This window comes from Triturus cristatus, chromosome 10 (genome assembly GCF_964204655.1).
Source record: "Triturus cristatus chromosome 10, aTriCri1.1, whole genome shotgun sequence".
Lineage (NCBI taxonomy): Eukaryota > Metazoa > Chordata > Amphibia > Caudata > Salamandridae > Triturus > Triturus cristatus.
The window spans coordinates 102,267,174-102,285,289 of record NC_140593.1 but is presented as its reverse complement, the minus strand read 5'-3'; the positions used below and the strand labels follow the sequence as shown (position 1 = coordinate 102,285,289).

At 40.2% G+C, this 18,116-nt stretch overlaps 1 protein-coding gene across 2 annotated transcripts in view; it reads left to right on the top strand.

Annotated features, from left to right (window-relative positions):
• Window positions 1-18,116, top strand: part of NEK10 (NIMA related kinase 10) — a 1,348,206-nt gene that overhangs the window by 1,047,040 nt on the left and 283,050 nt on the right. For both annotated transcript variants that reach the window (XM_085630543.1, XM_085630544.1), the window contains exon 27: window positions 563-728. In XM_085630543.1, the coding sequence (XP_085486669.1) occupies window positions 563-728 (166 nt within the window). The remainder of the gene's footprint in view (window positions 1-562; window positions 729-18,116) is intronic.

The following is an 18,116-nucleotide window of genomic DNA, read 5'->3' as shown; positions in this document are numbered from 1 at the left end:
GCTTTGGGCGGGTGTTGATCAAGATGTCCTACAGACCCCCAGTGGTGGACACGAGAGCCAATCGTGAAACAAATTTCGGAAATCATTTATTGACAGCCGTATCTATTCAGACTTGGTGGGTAAATGGTAAAAGGAAAAAATAATAATGGACAACTCTCGCAGGTGTGTTCAAAGTACTTGTGATTAACTGATTCATTAAGTATGTGCTATCCAGGCCTGGTTGTATTTTATGTCATTTTACTGGTGGCACTACTTAGAATGCATTCAAAGACTTATTCATGTGTAATTGTATTTTAAAGGTGTTTATGCAAACTAATAACTTGAACTAACACTTAAACTTGAAAAGATGCACACCACATTTGTGATCCTTCTAGTAACCATCCTAACAAAAGCAGCGTTATTGTGTGACATATCTGAACCAACATTTATCTTCAGAAAATCTAATGGAAAAATAACTGTTTTGTGCTTGCAATTGATCAGATTTGCACATTAAATTGCGAGCACCACCATGTGAAGACATAGGGACATTAAAGTCAGTTCTCGTTCTTTGCGTTTACTCCAGGCTCCCTACTCCTCGAGTAGCTTCAGCAGCGTTTCTACCAGCTTCAAGAGCGACTTCTCGGAAAGCCTCCTTCTGCCCATTGGAACCTGTCAACCAGGCGCTGGGGACTCCATCTCGGATGCGGTCTTCTGTGACGAGATCTACACTGTGGAAAGCCAAGAAAAAGGTAATTCTTGTCCAGACTAGTATGCATCAGACCTAGTTAATCCATGTCTGCTTAGTCCAAAATGGCCACCATTCTCATGTCCTCGTGAATCTGAAGACTTTCTTGGATAACCTGTCCAGGTGGTTACCCAGGTCTCTGTAATTTTTCTTATACTGCGTTGTTAGCGGCCACTGAAAGGGTGTGATTCCCACTCCATATGGAACTGCAATATTTAAGTGACAGAGCTCACACAAAAATATCATTGCCTGCACCCAAACCAAAAATCAGGTTTAGCTGATGTGTTTGTTCCTTGGTGTCATGTGGCTACATGTGATGTTTTGTTATTTGATGATATGATAATCAAAAATCAACCTTAATTTATACCAATCAAGACACAAGTGGCCACGATTTATTTGTGTTTTTTGGCTCGCGTTAGTGCTAGGTGTTCTTGTAGGGTGCACATTGTTCAAGTGTCTTAAGCCACTGTTTCAAACATTGCAAAGTACAATGGGCGACAACTGCATCGTATGGGGGAAGGCCAGGTGATAAAGACTTATGTGAATGCTGTTCTGTATAGAGGTTTGAACTTGGCAATGGGCCCACGTTTGGAAACTTGAATGTGGAAAAAACTGCTCTCTGCTTTCCAAAACACTCAAAGCTGGTGATCCACAGTTTTAGGGAGGAACAATGAACAACTTTAGGATGAAATTGGAGGAGGTGGCTAAAAAAAAAGCTGAGACTGACCAAGAGGAAGAACTGATGTTCAGTGCACATTGATTTAAACTTTATCCTAATATTAACTGGTAAACAAGATGGCGTGATCATATTGTGGAGATCTTAGAGCCGGGCTGTTGCACTTTGAAATTGTTGCCAGGAGCCAAACAGTGATTGCCACAGGGCAGCCTGGCTGAGGCAAAGGCATTGGCAGCACCACACGGATGCCTGAAAGGGGTACAAATAACACTCTTCTCTTCACCCTCATTTGACAGAAGGTCTTTGGGAGGCAATGTTGATCTTCTTTACAAGGAAATATCTCTGCCATTCGCAAGAGGCGTTTCTTATTAGTGCAAGATCCCCAGGAGGAGAGCGTGAGTCCGAATGTCAATGCCGGAGTGTTTTTCTGGGAATCAACTTGAGAAAGCTTTTGAAGCCTGTGCTTGTTTTGGAGTTTGAAGAAGAAAGGAATTTATCCGAAAATGTTGTGTTAAAATTTTGATGAGGATGTCACGTTAATACCCTGCTTTCTGCCAAATATGCAATGGGTGTTTTTTAGTTTTAGGAATGGAGCAGTAACGCCACAAATGTTAATGGGCTCTTCGTTCCACAGATATCCCCAGAGGTCAGAGTGAATACTTAAAACTGTCACGCGGCTAGTGGGTGTTTGTAGATGTCACAGTCACTCTCATTGTGAGCAGTGAAGTCATTGCCAGCCACTGCAAGATGGCTCTATGTGGGACATGCCTGGGGCTAGTGACATTGGTCCCATGTTTCAGTGTGCAGCAGATACTACAACCAGGAGCATGTTCCTTTTTTATGGGTTCTTTTCAGTGTGCTTTTGATATTATCCTCTAACTGATAGAGACATCCAGCTGCAGATTCCTTACCTGTGAAGTTCCCAGATGTCAGACTGGATCTGGAAGCAAGACTGGATTCAGAAGGACTGGTAAGGAATCTGCGGCTAGATCATGTCTCTAACAGATAAGGCGTTACGAAAGGTAAGTAACTTGTCCATTTTTGCCTGAACCATGCGGCTGCCTATGCCTGTCTTTCTCCCTTGCATGGAAAGGAGGAGCCAGGTGGTGCTGACTCATCTCCAAGATGGATGCATGTGGTTTCTCAGGCTCGGTCATGAGAAGAAGACCAGCTCCATGTACTGACAGATCCACCCAGAGCGCTTGAGGTTGATAAAGGCAAATCTCTTGTTTGCGGAGTATAAGGCGCTTGGCTATGGATCCTCGTTGAATTCAGAGGTCTGAAAAGATAGATGTAGCTGCTTCTATCCTGAGAGAAGGCTTAGTAGAGGAAGCATCGCCTGCCCTCTTCTCCCTCACCCTTTGATGCATTTTTACAGGTCAGCCTATAAATATGGCTTGGAAGACCGGTTTGAGTGAGAAAGACAAAAAAACTGTAACCCTAGCATCTCCCATCACTTACTGGGAGATAATGATTATTGAGTCACTACCAATCATGCCAGGAATCCCCTTATTTCGATGTGGGTTGCTGGAATGCCTTTCCCAGGAGGATGCACGCTGCCGCAAGAAGTATGTGCTATTATCTTTAAATCCAGAGTACATGAATAAGAGTAATTGCTGATATAAACATTATGGTCAGTGAGATAGAGGTGGTATATGTGTAAATGATAATTAATGGCAGTAAATGGCAACATAGTAGATTGGAAGGCAATCTTTGGCTACGAGTTATGAGGGAATTCCTTCTGTTCTCTGACTAATGTCTACATTTGCACCGAAATCCTGTCAAGCTCCTTGATACCCTCACGGGTGAGTAGCGCGCTTTATAAACCCCTGCTGCTGTTGCTGCTGTGCTGCGACTGAGGTACTCTCGCTGAACGGAGGTTGCTGGGGATTTTCAGCCTAGGATAACCATTTCCCAGACCCATATTCTGAAGGATCTACCACCTGCTTCCTAAAGAATGCCTTGGAGGTGCAGGGAAGGTGAGGGGGAGGAAGGACGATTTTCTGCAATGACGGGCTGGTCGAGGATGCGTTGAGGGAGCAGCCCTGTCAGAAGATCTTCAAACTGGATGTTCTGACGGAGCACGGAAGTCCCGGAAGTCAGGCGAGAGGAGCGGAAGTCAGGCAGCCCGGACGAGCAATGCGGCGGAGTGCGGGCGGAGTGCGGGCGGAGTGCGGAGTGCGGGATTTCACCGAAAATACCAAAAATCAGGTGGGAGCACAAGCCCTAGCCCGTGCTGGAGCCGGCAGATGCAGTGGCCCCACAGTGAGTGGTGAGCGATTGGGGCTGCCATAAGGAGCGGCTGCGAAGTGCGAGCTTGGGTGCGGCTTGTGGTGCCCCCGTGTGCCCCGCTCGCACCAGCGCATGAACTTTGGCCGAACCTTGACTGACCTCTTGTTTCCGCACTATGGGCTTTACGGCAGACTGAAAGGTGGGCTTCAAGGAGGGCAGCGCTCGAGGGTGACTAGTGGCTGCTCCCTCACCTCCTTCAACCGCGCCAAACATTTCCCGCAACCACCAAAGATGCTCTCAGTGTTATAGTTGGCCACAGTCAGCAGTCTGCTGTCTGCTGCCCATTTGTCCCCGAATTCCCAAGTCAGTTGTCCTGGTCAGGCTTGGCAGCGCCTCCTAGCAGGACCCTCATTGGGGGCTTCAGTTTAGATGAACATGCCTCGGCGCAGTACCAACAGACCCAATAATAAACAATAACACCAACGGTACTAATAGTCGAGAATTGGCATTAGGAGGAATTCACGGATGGCCTATGAGCCAAATTTACTGAACGTTAAGGCCTAAAGGACTTACAGCTTTACCTGAAAGACCATTGTTCTTATTACATAGCCTTTCAAGTTGTGCCTTCCTTTCTCCGCATGGTGCGTCACTTAAAAGAGTAAAATATTGTTGACCAATTTTTGCTCCTTCAACCCCCCTTGTCCCTGCGGAAGCTACTCGGTAGTTTTATATTTCTGAGTCTAAGGGGCCGATTCACAGATCTAACTTAAGACAAAACCCTAAACTTACTACTTTTGGTATTCACAGAAGTTAGGATTTTGTCTTAAGTTTGTCTTAAGACAAACTTAAGATATACTTAAGACAGTCTTAAGACAGACTTAAGACAGTCTTAAGACAGACTTAAGACAAACTTAAGACAGACTTAAGACAGACTTAAGACAGACTTAAGACAAACTTAAGACAAAATCCTAACTTAAGTCTGTCTTAAGTCTGTCTTAAGTCTGTCTTAAGTCTGTCTTAAGACTGTCTTAAGTCTGTCTTAAGTTTGTCTTAAGACAAACTTAAGACAAAATCCTAACTTCTGTGAATACCAAAAGTAGTAAGTTTAGGATTTTGTCTTAAGTTAGTTCTGTGAATCGGGCCCTAAGTCTCTAAGTGAATAAAAGACTGAGATTGAGACGGAGTGCAGCTAGCGGTGTGACTTGTGGTGTGGTTCAGGGTGGAGGGGCAAAGTGAGTGACAAATTGATTGGCACAATGATGGCACAGAAGTGCAAGTAAGGTTCTAATAAATGCATTACATTTACTACAATTTGAAAATTGTAAAAAGCGGAGGCTGGTGAAGGCCGATGTTGCCGAGTTGTTCAATACTCTAACACTGCCACTAAGATTGTTTAAGTATTATTCCAGTATTATTCCCGCTGGGCTACATTTATATTGTGACTCACACGTGCAAACGGATACAGAGATAATCTACTTGTACAAAATACTAAGAAGTAACTGGTTTTAAAAAGCAATTGATGCACATATTGGCCGATATTGGAAATGCGCTCAGGGAAAGAAAGAACAGCGGGCCCCCCTGCAAGACGAACACGGAAAACTCAAGCTCCAAAAACAATAAAAAAAAGCCAAAGCTCAGATAAAAGGAGCAAACCAAACTCTAATTTCTCCAATTGCTCGGATGTTTGAAAAATTGACAAAAATACCACAACAATTTGATTTTATGAGAGATCCAACAGGAGTACTCATGTCAATGCAGTCAGAAGTAGATATAAAACAGTTACAGACTCCGATTAAGACAACCAGCAACTTGGATATAAAGATACAAACAGCTGGTTCTGAATGGGAGTGGGACCATGTTAGTAACCCGCAAATTAAAGATCTAGAGGATCAAATAATTAAACAATTATCAAATTCAGAGCCTTTAAATCCAGTATCATCACCTCAAATGGGAAAAAGGGACCCGATTAAGAATATGATGGAAATACCAACGAAAAAATTACCATATGTTGACATGATTACGAGTCCAATCACTGTAGGGGTACCGTTACCACTTGAAGTCAAGGTTGAAATAAGGAAATCAAATGAGTTGACCAATGACCATATACTACATAGTAAGACACCTGAACAAGAAGATAGTATAAATAAAATAGTCGTACTTGCACAAGGAAGACAATATCAAATTACTGGAACGTCAACACAAACAAGTGCAGAAAAAAATATGGAATTGGGCTTAGAAATACAAGAATGCGATATTCAAAATCACTTAAAAACATTGGTCAAAAAGGAATAAAATTCAGGAAGTAATGATGGACCTGAATTTAAAAATGAATATAGTAGAAAAAACAATATTATGGTTAATCAAACAAATATTACAGAAAACATAGAAAATTGTCAACCAGGCATCGAAATTCTCATCTGTAACAGGGAAATACACATTGATCAAACGGCCAAAAATATAGACAATCAAGATCTGGGATCTATATGGGATATATTCTATCAAACTTCAGCACTAACTCTTGAAGCGCTGGCATTTCAGTCGAACAAAATGGATACCCAAATTGAAATACTTAGAGTTATGGCAAACGCAGTCACCGGAATTGATCACAAATTAGCTGAGCTGAATAATTTAATAATCAAAGCACAAAAGGAAGCAGCCTCAAACTACTTTGACTGTACATGTGTGCCCATAATTGAGAAACTGGTAACTATTCCGGATGTGGTGAACACTATATTGGATGATCTTAAAGATATCGTGTGGAAAAAACACGAAGAACAAAAGGAGGAGAGGTACCATTTATATAAAAAGCTACCTTATGTTGCTAATGAGGAAGAAGTGACATAATAGATTCTGACGACCTCATTAACCTGAACATGGTAACAACGCAAGAAAAAAAGGAAGAGATAAATAAATTAAACAGAAAAGAAAGATTGTATGACTTTCCAGTCCAGCTGAATAAAGTAAAAGAGGAAGATGAAGATTCTATAGCCTTTGAACTTACAAAAAGACAACGGAAAAATTTACGGAAGGCAAAAAAGGAAAATGCAGCAAAAATTCCTTCCATATTAGAAACATCTACTGAAATGATAATAGAAGGAAAAAAACAAAGAAAAATATTAATGAAAAAACAAGATAGCAACCTATCCGGGAACCACTCCGCAAAAATTTCGGATGAAAACAAATCAATATTGAAAGAAAATGAAAAGTATTATGATATATTTACAAACTCTAGGAAACATCTTGCGAATCGAAAACCTCTCCCGGTAAGTACTACAAAATTAATGGATTATACTGACTGCCTTGCTCATTAGAAAAGGAGGGAAAGAAAGTGCAAGAAAGAGAAGAAATACACAGGTTGAAAGGAAACGGTTGTGTAATAATAAGGGAATCTACTTGTGATATCCAAAGTGACACAATTAAAAATACGAATCTAGAAACAAGACCCTTAAACACCCCCGAAACTAAAACTCCCATTATGTAATCAAAATTTGGAACAAAGGTATATTGGCCCAGTGATTCAGAGGACAATTAAACAAGACCAAATTACTGCAACAAAAATAGGTTTGAATGTGACACAACAAAAAGAGTATCTAGTTGTAAAAAAAAAAATGGGTTGAGGAAAATAAGAATAACTGTAGGATATGAAGAGAACCGGTACCAAAAAAACTGGTAGAGGATACGAAGAATAAATCAACAGGGGATAACCTGTTGATTGTAAGAAGTGGTCAAAATAAACAAAATTCATATAAAGAATACCACAATTTTAGAAAGAAAGACTGCCCAACTTATCTTTACACCATTATATGACTCACGTGGCAACCACAACATTTTGAATAGAGGAAATATTCTTTGGTTATTGAAATCAGTACCATTATTAGTAAAAGTATCAAATGAAGATATTGAATGTGTAGGTTTTTTACCAAATACTGAAGGCAGACTTCCAATAACGCTGTTAACTGTAGCCACTGCTGGTATAGCGGATACAATTGTGCAAGAACAAGGGATCTTTCATAGTTGGGGGATCCAAATTAGTCAACCAGCCCCAAAAGTTTATCCAACCCCGTTTTTACAAGAAGAAAGTCCAATAAAAAGGGTTAAGGAAGAAAAAGAAGATTTTGTATATTCTACATTAAAAAATTCCCAAGGAAAAAACGTGTTACGATGATGAAAACTCTGCTAAAGAATTAAAGGACGACAGAATTAATGGAATAAATGAAAAATGGATTCTGACAGCATTACATGGTAACGAAGAACAATGACAGCATACATCAAAAAATAATACTGTAGAACATAATATGGATAATATAACAATAGGGATGTGCTCATGGAACATAAATGGGTTATGCAAAAAGATAAAAAATGCCAAAATAGATACGCTGTCAAACTGCTTTCACATTATACTATTGCAGGAAACGTGGGTAAGGGACCCTTTTATGCTACAAGGATACAAAGGATACTTTGAGCCTGCAATTAAACATCATAAATTTGCCGTCCCTGTGGGGGGCTAGCAATATTCTTAATGATTGATTTGAAAGTTGACCATGAGCAGCTAACCACGAATAATTCTAACCTCCAAGCAGTAAAATTGAAATATTCAACAATTGAGGGAAAGAAACCAAAAACCCTAATTATAATCAACATATATATTTCACCAAAACAGAGTTCAAGGAAGGACATGTGTGCTGCTCTAATTAGTTTCTTACTTGAGCAAATAATGGTCGAACCTTTTACAGATTATATCGTAACAGGTGATAACATACACCTACTAATACACTTTCTACGGGACGATTTTATACAGTCCCAAAATTAACAATGGGCAATCCCTGAACAAACATTGGATCCCATAATAAACATCAAACAGAATTTAATGGCGAAAAATGTTTTGAGGGATGTGGAAGCATTGGGTCTAAGAATATTAAATGGTAGATTTGCAATGGATATACCACCAGCTTGGACATTTCACTCACATAATCTTAATTCATGAATTGATTATACAATGGTTTCACTAAATATCTTTGATAAAGTTATTTCATACCATCTAAGAAAGGTGCCTGATAGTGATCACAGCCAACAAATAATTAATATAAAATTGTCATGTTCGAATCGCTAAAATTATCTGACAACACAAGGCCAGACATGCACCATCAATTATAGAAAACTTGCGTGGAAAACAAATAATACGCATGACATTAAGAATAAGGCACATGAGCTTTTTAAAAAATGCTTTAAAGACAATACCAGGATGTCTATAATTGAGCAATGGGAAAATTTCACACAGAAGATAGTAAAATCTAATGATTCCACTTATTGTGTTAAAAAAAACAAGTGACTCAATCGGAAAAAAGAGAAATGAACATCAATCTCCCGTATACGGTTAGAAACATCAGACGGTCCCGCAACAGGCTTAGGGAACAACGAATTAAGTTTCCAAACAATGAAGATATACGGAATGAAATGAAAAATAGTAATAATAAGTTGAGGAAACTAATTTGGAACGAAAAAAACAAAGCTAGGCAGGACTTGTGGACAAAAATCTTTCATGCCAGTAATCAATCAAATTCAAGGGAGTTTTGGAAATTGATTAATGGTCTAGTCAGACCTAACAAATCTGTTGTGGCATCCGTCCTAACTGAAAATGAATGGGTCACTTTTCTTATAAAACTCCTAAACCCAGTTTCTAAAGCAAATAACCAAGGTGGCAAGCAGAAAAAGATGGTTAAAACAGATCTAGAACGGGAAATCAAAATCAATGTGACAAAATCACAAGTTACGAAATTAATAAAGAAACAAAAAGTCGGAGCACCTGGCCCTAATGGTATTCCGTTTGCTCTCTATAAAGAAGAACCAGATTTTTGGTCTGAATATATAACTGAGGTTTTTAATGAAGTTATACAGACTGGGATGATTCCGGAATCTTGGAGAGGGTCATTAATATCTCCAGTTTTTAAGAAAGGAAATTGGCAATTGCCGGAGAATTATCGGCTGATCACCCTTCAAGATACGGATGCAAAACTATTTGCGGGGATTTTATTATCAAACTTAACAGATTGGGTAAATGAAAAGCAGATTCTACCCCCGAATCAAACAGGATTCATCAAAGGTTTAGGAACTTCCACAAACATCCTAATACTATCAGTATTGCTGGATAAGGCAATTTTAGCAAAGCAGCCATTGTATTTTTGTTTTGTGGATTTTAAATCGGCCTTCGATTGTGTGAATAGACAACAACTGTGGAAAAATCTAAAGTACCAAGGAATTCCAGACTCATTCTTGAAACTGATCCAATTCTTGTATACTGATACCTGGATCAGGGTGAGGATTGGTGATGGTCGGACGCTAACAACAGAAATACCCACGACTGGAGGATTAAAACAAGGATGCGTCCTGGCCCCCCTGCTCTTTAATTTATTCTTAGCAGATCTCTCGACCATTTTAAATGAAGTAAATGCACACCGCCCTAGGCTCGCAGACAAGCAAATATCCAACTTATTGTATGCAGACGATGTTATACTTTTAAGTCAAACCAAAGTGGGGTTGCAACGGTTCATTGATCGTATATCAATATATGCAAAAGAAATGACATGGTAATAAATGAAGCAAAGACCAAAGTAATGGTTGTTACTAAAATCACCCAACTTAGATATAAATACAAATGGTTGTTGGATGAAAAATTCAATTAGAACAAGTTGTATCCTACAAGTATCTCATGTTATATTTAACGATAGTGGAAATTTTCTTCCGCAAAAAAAGGATATCACCAGAAAAGCAAATACTATGATGGCAGCATTTAGGATCATTCAGAAAGGTATAAGCGACTTGTCTTATCATCCCTTTCTAAAGGTTATTTCCGCAACATTATTACCTACTCTGACATACGGAAGTGAAGTATTAAATGGGAAAGACGCGGAGATTATTAATAACGCAGTTACTAAAACGTATAAAGTTCTGTTTCGCCTACCGAAGAATGCCTCGCAAGAATAAGTGAGGCTGGAATTTGGGATAAATAATCAGCTATATGCGAGGAAAGGGCAAGCGCTTAAAGTATGGAATCGAATAAAAAATTATCACGGAAACCAAATGTCTCAGCTATTATGGCAAGAGGTTAAAGATAACAGGAAACTGCAGGCCTGGTCTTATTTAAATACAGCTGTGGCAGAATTTGGTGTAATACTGATTTGGGTGAATACAATTACCCAGGAAAGCTTCAAAAAAACAATCAGTAAAATTACTAATTATCTCTCCTTGATAAAAGATAAAGATATATTGGCAAAAAAATAAATACTTGGCCAATCATAAATGGATTCAGGAAAAAAAAAGTCCAAGAATATCTCGAAACACCATGGTCGCAGAAAAAGAAACATATCTTTATGAAAGCACGATTTGGCCTACTGCCGGGATTATGTCATTTACCTCCCTGGAAAAAATCAGAAGAGAATACCCAATGGAGGTTATGCAAATCCGGTCAGGAGAACATTATACATTTATTGTGTATTTGTCCTGAATTTGAAAAGGAAAGGAAAATCACCTTGGAGAGATTATTTAACAATCGTGGAGTACGGACATGTAGGCAAGCTTTGATAGCATGTCTAAACCCAGAGGATATATTTATGAATTCTGCATTTGTAAAATTTTTGTATATCATTGGAAAAAAATTGGAGGAATATATTTTGAACTGCTAATCGATTGTATTAATATATATTGCGTATTTTAAATTATGATAATAATTTTATATTCTTGTATTTCATTTAAAACTTTTATATTTGATGACGTTTTATTTTTTTAGTAACTTTTGTAAGATTTTAATTAATCAAACAAAATAAAATAAACTTGAAACTTGAAACCATTCAGGTAATGTGGGTGGATTGGTGGCTCTCCATCGGGGTGCAACATTTCACTTGGCTAGCACCGTTGCCAACCCTACCAGTGTACGTTCCCCCCTCTAACCTCCCAGGTCATCCAGCAGCACTAGTAATGCTACCCTTGAGGTCAGATCAATGCATCTGCCCAGTGCTTGGGTGAAGGTTTTGGCTATTAAGCTCCAGTATTTGGTGATTTCGAGGCACTGCCATCTCATATTGAAGGAATCTGCACATGGGGAGGCCCACCAGAAACACTTGGGGTCGGGAAGCTTAGTCGCATGCCACCAGTGGCGTGGTTTTAGGCAGTGAATGTGGAAGAAGCGCAGCTGACTCAACCGAACTCTGAAGGCTATTGCCATTTCCCGGGGGCCATGCATGCTTTCCTCCAGTCTGCATCATCCAGGGGCCCAACCCAACCCTTCCACTTCTGCTTCAGGGTTGCAAACCTGTGTGGCTTGTTGTTTATCAGCGATAAATAGATCTTAGACACCCCACCTTGCTAATACCCCCATCATCAGTTGGGCCTCCAGTGGGCTGTACTGCAGAAGGTCAGAGAGCTCTGGGCAGTGACAAGCCAATGCGTGCAAAACCTGTAGGAATCCTAAGCATGAGCAGGAGAATGCTTTCAACCCAAGAGCTGCCGGAAACCATCTCTGTTTTTTGTAGCTGTGAAACCTACTCAGTGCATTTGCCCTAAATAGTAGCTTGTAACTGTTTAAATGTCAGTAATATATAGCGCTGTCTTACTTCCCATAGTAAACAGTAATGTGTTGCTATACCTCATTGATGCATTTCCTCACCTGAATAAGGGTTGACTCTTCAAGGTCTGAGCAGCAGACTGATTTTTGAAAGGCCTGATATTTGTCTTCCCTCCCAAGGTTTTGCTTCCTACCCTCTTGCAATAGCTCCTGCATGCCAGCAGATGGCTACATCCATTTTCATCTTGATTCCATCCCCCTACCAGACATGATGACGTCAAGCCTCATATAGGCTCCACACTGACGTCAGCTCCCCTTTCCACGCCTTTGAAGCAGCTCCAAAGCTCTGTTCCTACCAATTTCGCTTATTTTTTACCAAAGCCATTGCTTCTCTAAAAGTATGTTGGCAGTTTGTAAGGATGTCCCCCCTGAAGCTGCCAAGCATCTACTCATGTTGCATATGTTACAAAAGGTGTACGTTTTGTGTCCGACAACATCTCCCTGTGGTGCTTAGGTAGCAAACAGTCAGGTCGAAAACTCATACCTGTGACAAATGCTCCCTGATACAACATAAAGCCATCTTGGAACAGGAAGTCAAGTTCTATGCGCTGAACAAAGGAAATGATGTAAGCCGCTTTCCAGATAGCGAGGCTAATTCTGGTTCAGCTCACCCTTGTCAGAAAAGTCAAAGGCAAAGTTGAGGGACAATCCAAAGAAAGAAAACTGGAAAATCAAGCAAAGCTCTTTGATGTCCCGATGCTCCAGCTCAAGGGTTTGGCCATGCAGCTGATGTTTGAGTAACATCCCTAAATAAAGCTAATCTAGGTAAGAGTTCACAGCAGTGTCTCAAAATCAAAATCTGGAAAAAGATTGATTCAACTAATTTTCTTGAGACCCAGGCGAACACTCAGCCTCTGGTACATCCAGATCCGGACACAGCAGCCTCAAATTAGAAGGACTGGATTAATGCTGCAGTTGCCTAAAAATCCTAATAAAATGTAGAAGTAAGCCCACTGCCCCCTGGTTTTCAACAGAATTGAGATTTTGAAACAAAAGTGTAGACGCTAAGAAAGGACATGGAGGGACAAATATTATGAAGCAGAAAAATCCAAATATAAACAACTCTTATTGGAATATAAGTGGCTGAATGCTGAAAAGAAATCAGAATATTTTGCGGATAAAATCAAATCGGCAAAAAACTCATTCAATACAATTAAAAAATTGGTTAGCCTTTATACTCCTAATACTGTTGTACTGGATCAGATGATGTGTAATAAGATATCAAATTTTCTCAAGATAAGATCCAGGAAATATGGTAAATTTACACGTAGCCAGAATACTAATAACTTAAGTGATGGCTTAGATAACGTTCAGAGGCCCCAGGACACTTTACTAGAGTTCCCTCTGCTGATGGAAGAGAAGGTGATTAAGCCTATTGAATCTACTAAATATGGCACACCGTCGGACCCCTGTCCTCCATCTACTCTTCAATTAGCATCAAAGGTAATTTCAGGCCACCTTACCACACTTTTGAATTTAAGTATTCAAACAGGAATCTTTCCCACTCACTGGAAGAAAGCAGGCATCCTTCCCCTACTGAAAAAACCTTCACTGGATCCTAAGGAGGCAAAAAGTTATAGGCACATAGATCGTCTTTCTTTTTCAATACAATATTGGCAAAACATCTCAACTCTGGACTACAGAATTTCTGAATGCAAATTAAATCTTAGACCCTGTGCAGTTGGGTTTCAGGAAAAAAAAATCACAGAGTCAGCCTTGCTTGCAGCGGTGAAAGAAATTAGAATGATCATGGATAGGGGAGGGAAAGCGGCACTGATTTTGTTAGATCTTTCTGCCGCTTTCGATACTGTCTCCAATTTAGTACTTACCAAATGGCTAGAAAGTATAGGTGTTGGTGGATCAGCACTTACTCTGTAGACATTCTTTCTTGTGGGAAGAGAACAGATGGTTGTGTTTGGTGATTTTACATCCACGCCTTTTACTTAACCCTGCGGGTTCCCTTAGGGATCTTTCCTCAGTCTGACTCTTTTAAGTATATCTTGTGTCACCTGCGTTCAAACAGATTAGGTAGTTTAGTTTCTTCACTGCATCATATGCAGATGATACACACATTGTAGTTTCAATCTCAGGAGATCATTAGAGGTTGCACATCATTTTAGAACTTGTCTGTGGGAAGTTGTGAGCTGAATGGGCACCAACTGTCTGAAAAAAACAGAGGTCCTACTGTTTGGAAAGGAAACTAGTTTCAAGTTTATTTTAATTATGATTATGGAACTCCGAAGAGGTCCACATAAAATCACAAAGTTACATACATGGGCATAAGATTAAATTTCAATGTACAATTAATTACACATAATAACAAATTCCACCCCATCAGGAGATCAGCCAATCATAAACAAAATCCAAGGTTCAAAAAGCTTTCATTTGACAGGATTCTAACAAACAGCAGAATAATTGCAGAGCAAAGTATAAAAGTGACTTTCGTGCCATCAGTGTAGGCATTTAAAAAAAAAAAAGAAAAAATATATATAGAGAATAATAATTTATATACCACAAAAATACAATCAAACGATACAAATGACTAATACATATAAGATACAGATCTCCCACATAAGAAAGTATCAGCCTCTACAACCTGCAGACTGATGCACCTTAATATAATTTTAAAAAAGCTCTTTAAAAATTAAAAATTCTATTACAAAATATTTCATTAGAAGGTCATAAAGTGATTGTAGTACTGCTGAGGGGAAAGATAACTGTAAACAAATTGGCTTCAGCCATTTCCACCAACAGAATGTCAAAGCAGGACAGATGAATAATACATGGTTAATATCTTGTAGACCATTTTTGTACAGGTTACAGATTGCTGATGAACCGTACCATGTAGCCAGGAGTGTATTTAAAGAAAGCATGCCCTGCCTCAACAGTAACAGGTTACAGATCACCGATGAACCATACCATTTAGCCAGGAGTGGATTTAAAGGAAGCATGCCCTTCCTCAACAGCAACCAAACACTGCGCACTCCATGCGGCAGATTCCATGAAATATAAGCCTGTACTTTATTTATCAAACAGGAATCAATAGCCGGATGGTAACCCTTTTTTAAAGTACTGGCTTCCCTGTCCATACAAAAACTTAAGGACCAGGTGGCTTGTTTCAAAGTAGCTTTTAATTGTTGCGGCGTCAAAGTAAAAATCAAAGACTGGTCTAATTGCAACAAATCTATCACAATCATAACATTTCTATAGATTAATGAATTTTCTTTTGGACCATCTAAAATTTCTTTTCGCAACCAGAACCTGAGTGTACCATGGTCACTCTATGCTAGATCCACGGCCCAATGCACTACCCCGGCGAGGCCCTGTGCCCAGGTCCTTCTCAATCCAAATTCTAGCCTAAAGGCGGCCACAGAGAATGCCGGATTAACTGAGGCTAGCTTTCTAAGAATTAGACTTTCAACTATGTTTAAAAAGTCCCATTTCGATACATCAATCAGTTCTGTACCATGCAGCAGGGAGGCAGGAATCTTAGCATGAAAAACCTTCAATAAAAGTGTAAAATGTCTTCTCCCTTTGGCCCGATAAAGGGAGCCCAGACATTTCGCCTGAGAGGGGGCTTTAGATGTATTATTTTCTATATGGGCTTTATCGCTTACATTTTCACACACTATCTCCCCCAAAAGATATACGTTTTTACAAGTTCCAATGTTTGACCACCTAGATACCATGCAAAGTTCCCATATTTCGGCTTCTTCCTCCCATGCATACACATCATTTTACCTTTGGATACATTGATCATCAGGTGGTGAATCTCAGCAAATTTCTGGATGGCCTGCAGACGGCTATTTACACCCTTAGGGGTTAGATCAAAAATTATTATGTTGTCTGCAGAAAAGACACTCTTTTTGGAATTACACCTGGTGACCTCAGGAATCAGGTCCTTTACCTTCTGCCTTTAAGGTTGGCAACCTAGGGATTATTTTTTATAGCAAGCTCACGCTCTCAGAGCAGATAAATCAAACTACGTCTGCATGTTTCTACCTCCTAGGAACATTGAAAACTATATTGCAGTTCATCCAGTTCGATTCACAAAAAACAGTAATCACCTTCTTAGTGCTGTGTAAGATTGATTACTATAATGCCCTTTATTTGGGCACCCAAAAAAGACACATAAACAAATTACAGGCACTTCAAAACACTGCTGCCATTTGCTGATGAACATTCCCAAACACTCATCAGTTTATCAAACTGTCAAGCAGCTGCACTGTCTGCCTGTGGGAAAAAAGTGGCTTTTAAAGAGCTGTATCTGGCCTATAAAGCGCTTCATGATACAGACCCTCACTATTTGGGAAATGATTTTAATTATCAAAGCATCCTCTACCCTCCTGTAGTTTAGCAAAAACCTAAAAACATGGCTCTTTTCACAAAAGCATGTTCTTTACTGCCATCATCTCTGCCTTATAGATCTGTCCTTATTTATGTATGCCAGCGCCAAGATCTCTTAGGGCATTTGAGTGCTCTACAAACATATTCAATATCAGTATCCTGGCTCCCTCTGGTGCGACTTTCGGTCAGTGGACCTTTTGGCCCTTCCCTGGGGTTGACAGACCACAGACAAAATCAGTCCACTTTGCCTCCGGTGCCAGCCATGCTTCAGTTAATCTTCTGCAGGCACTGCCACTTGCTCTGCCATTGGCACTACCACCAGCTCCAGTGACACCAGTTCTCAATCTGGATCCGGCTCCGATTCAGCTGGCCGGCCGCCTCCTCTCCTCTGTCCTTTCTGTCCTCTTCCCTCTGTGTAAACAGGAAGCAGGAAGCACTCAGGCTCTCCTAAGCCAATCACAATCCTGTAATTGGGCTGAGCACCTTGGTTTGGCACTTAGACAGGGACTGAGAGCCTGGGCATGTTCTCCACCCAGGCTGTACAATACAGCCAGTGAAGAACATGCAAAGTGAGCATAACTGTTTACCGAGCCCAAGACAACTGGCCAAACCGTCATGCGCATTTGGAGAGTGCCACCACTTGATTTGGACTCTGATGCTATGAAGAGCCTTCAGCCTCTGCAGCATGATGAAGGTGACAATGAGCCAGATGAGTTACTCAGCCCACACTAAAAATATACTGGTTTATATGTTGATTTGCAAAATGCCAGTGGCCTGCTCCCACCTGCAAGAACTAATCATTTCCTTCCCTCTCCAACCTGCTGAACCCCTACTGTCCACCCCCACCCCACACAGAAGACCCCACACACATTTACCTCCTGCTCAAAGCAGGTGGAAAATGCATGTGTAAAACTCCTCGGAATAGGGAGTACCATGCAGAATCGCACACAGTAGCTGTGTGTCATAGTGTTATTCCCCTTTCCCTTGAGAATCTCTGGGCGGAGTTCCTCCTTTGTCATAATCAGGGCTAAAGATGTAGATTTATAAGTAAAGGAATAAGATGGCTAGACAGACATAGAGGAGCCACAAATGGGTGGTTAGTGGTGCCCAGTGGCTGACAGATAGTGAAAGCAGAAGTGAGTGGTAGCGTCTGTCCCTGGCACAACATTTGAATTGAGTGATGGTGCCTTCAAATTGATGCTAGTCTACGAGTAGAGTGGTCTGGTCATGGCATACTAGCTTAGAATTTCAACTTCATGAGGGGAAAAGACTTGATCTCAGATTAATCATCAGCCTAAGAGGTACCATCTTGCCATAGTGTGTTTTCTAATCTGAATTTACTACAGTAAGTGGATCACTTTTTAGTGAACTGAAATGTAATGTAAATCAGATTGTAAATGTGCAGTGCATATTCTGCTGATATCACGCTGCGATTCACTTTCTGTAATTTTGCACCAGTCCCCCAGTAATGCATTATCGTAGATATGTAAACCACACCAAGTGAGATAGTTAAATTTGCT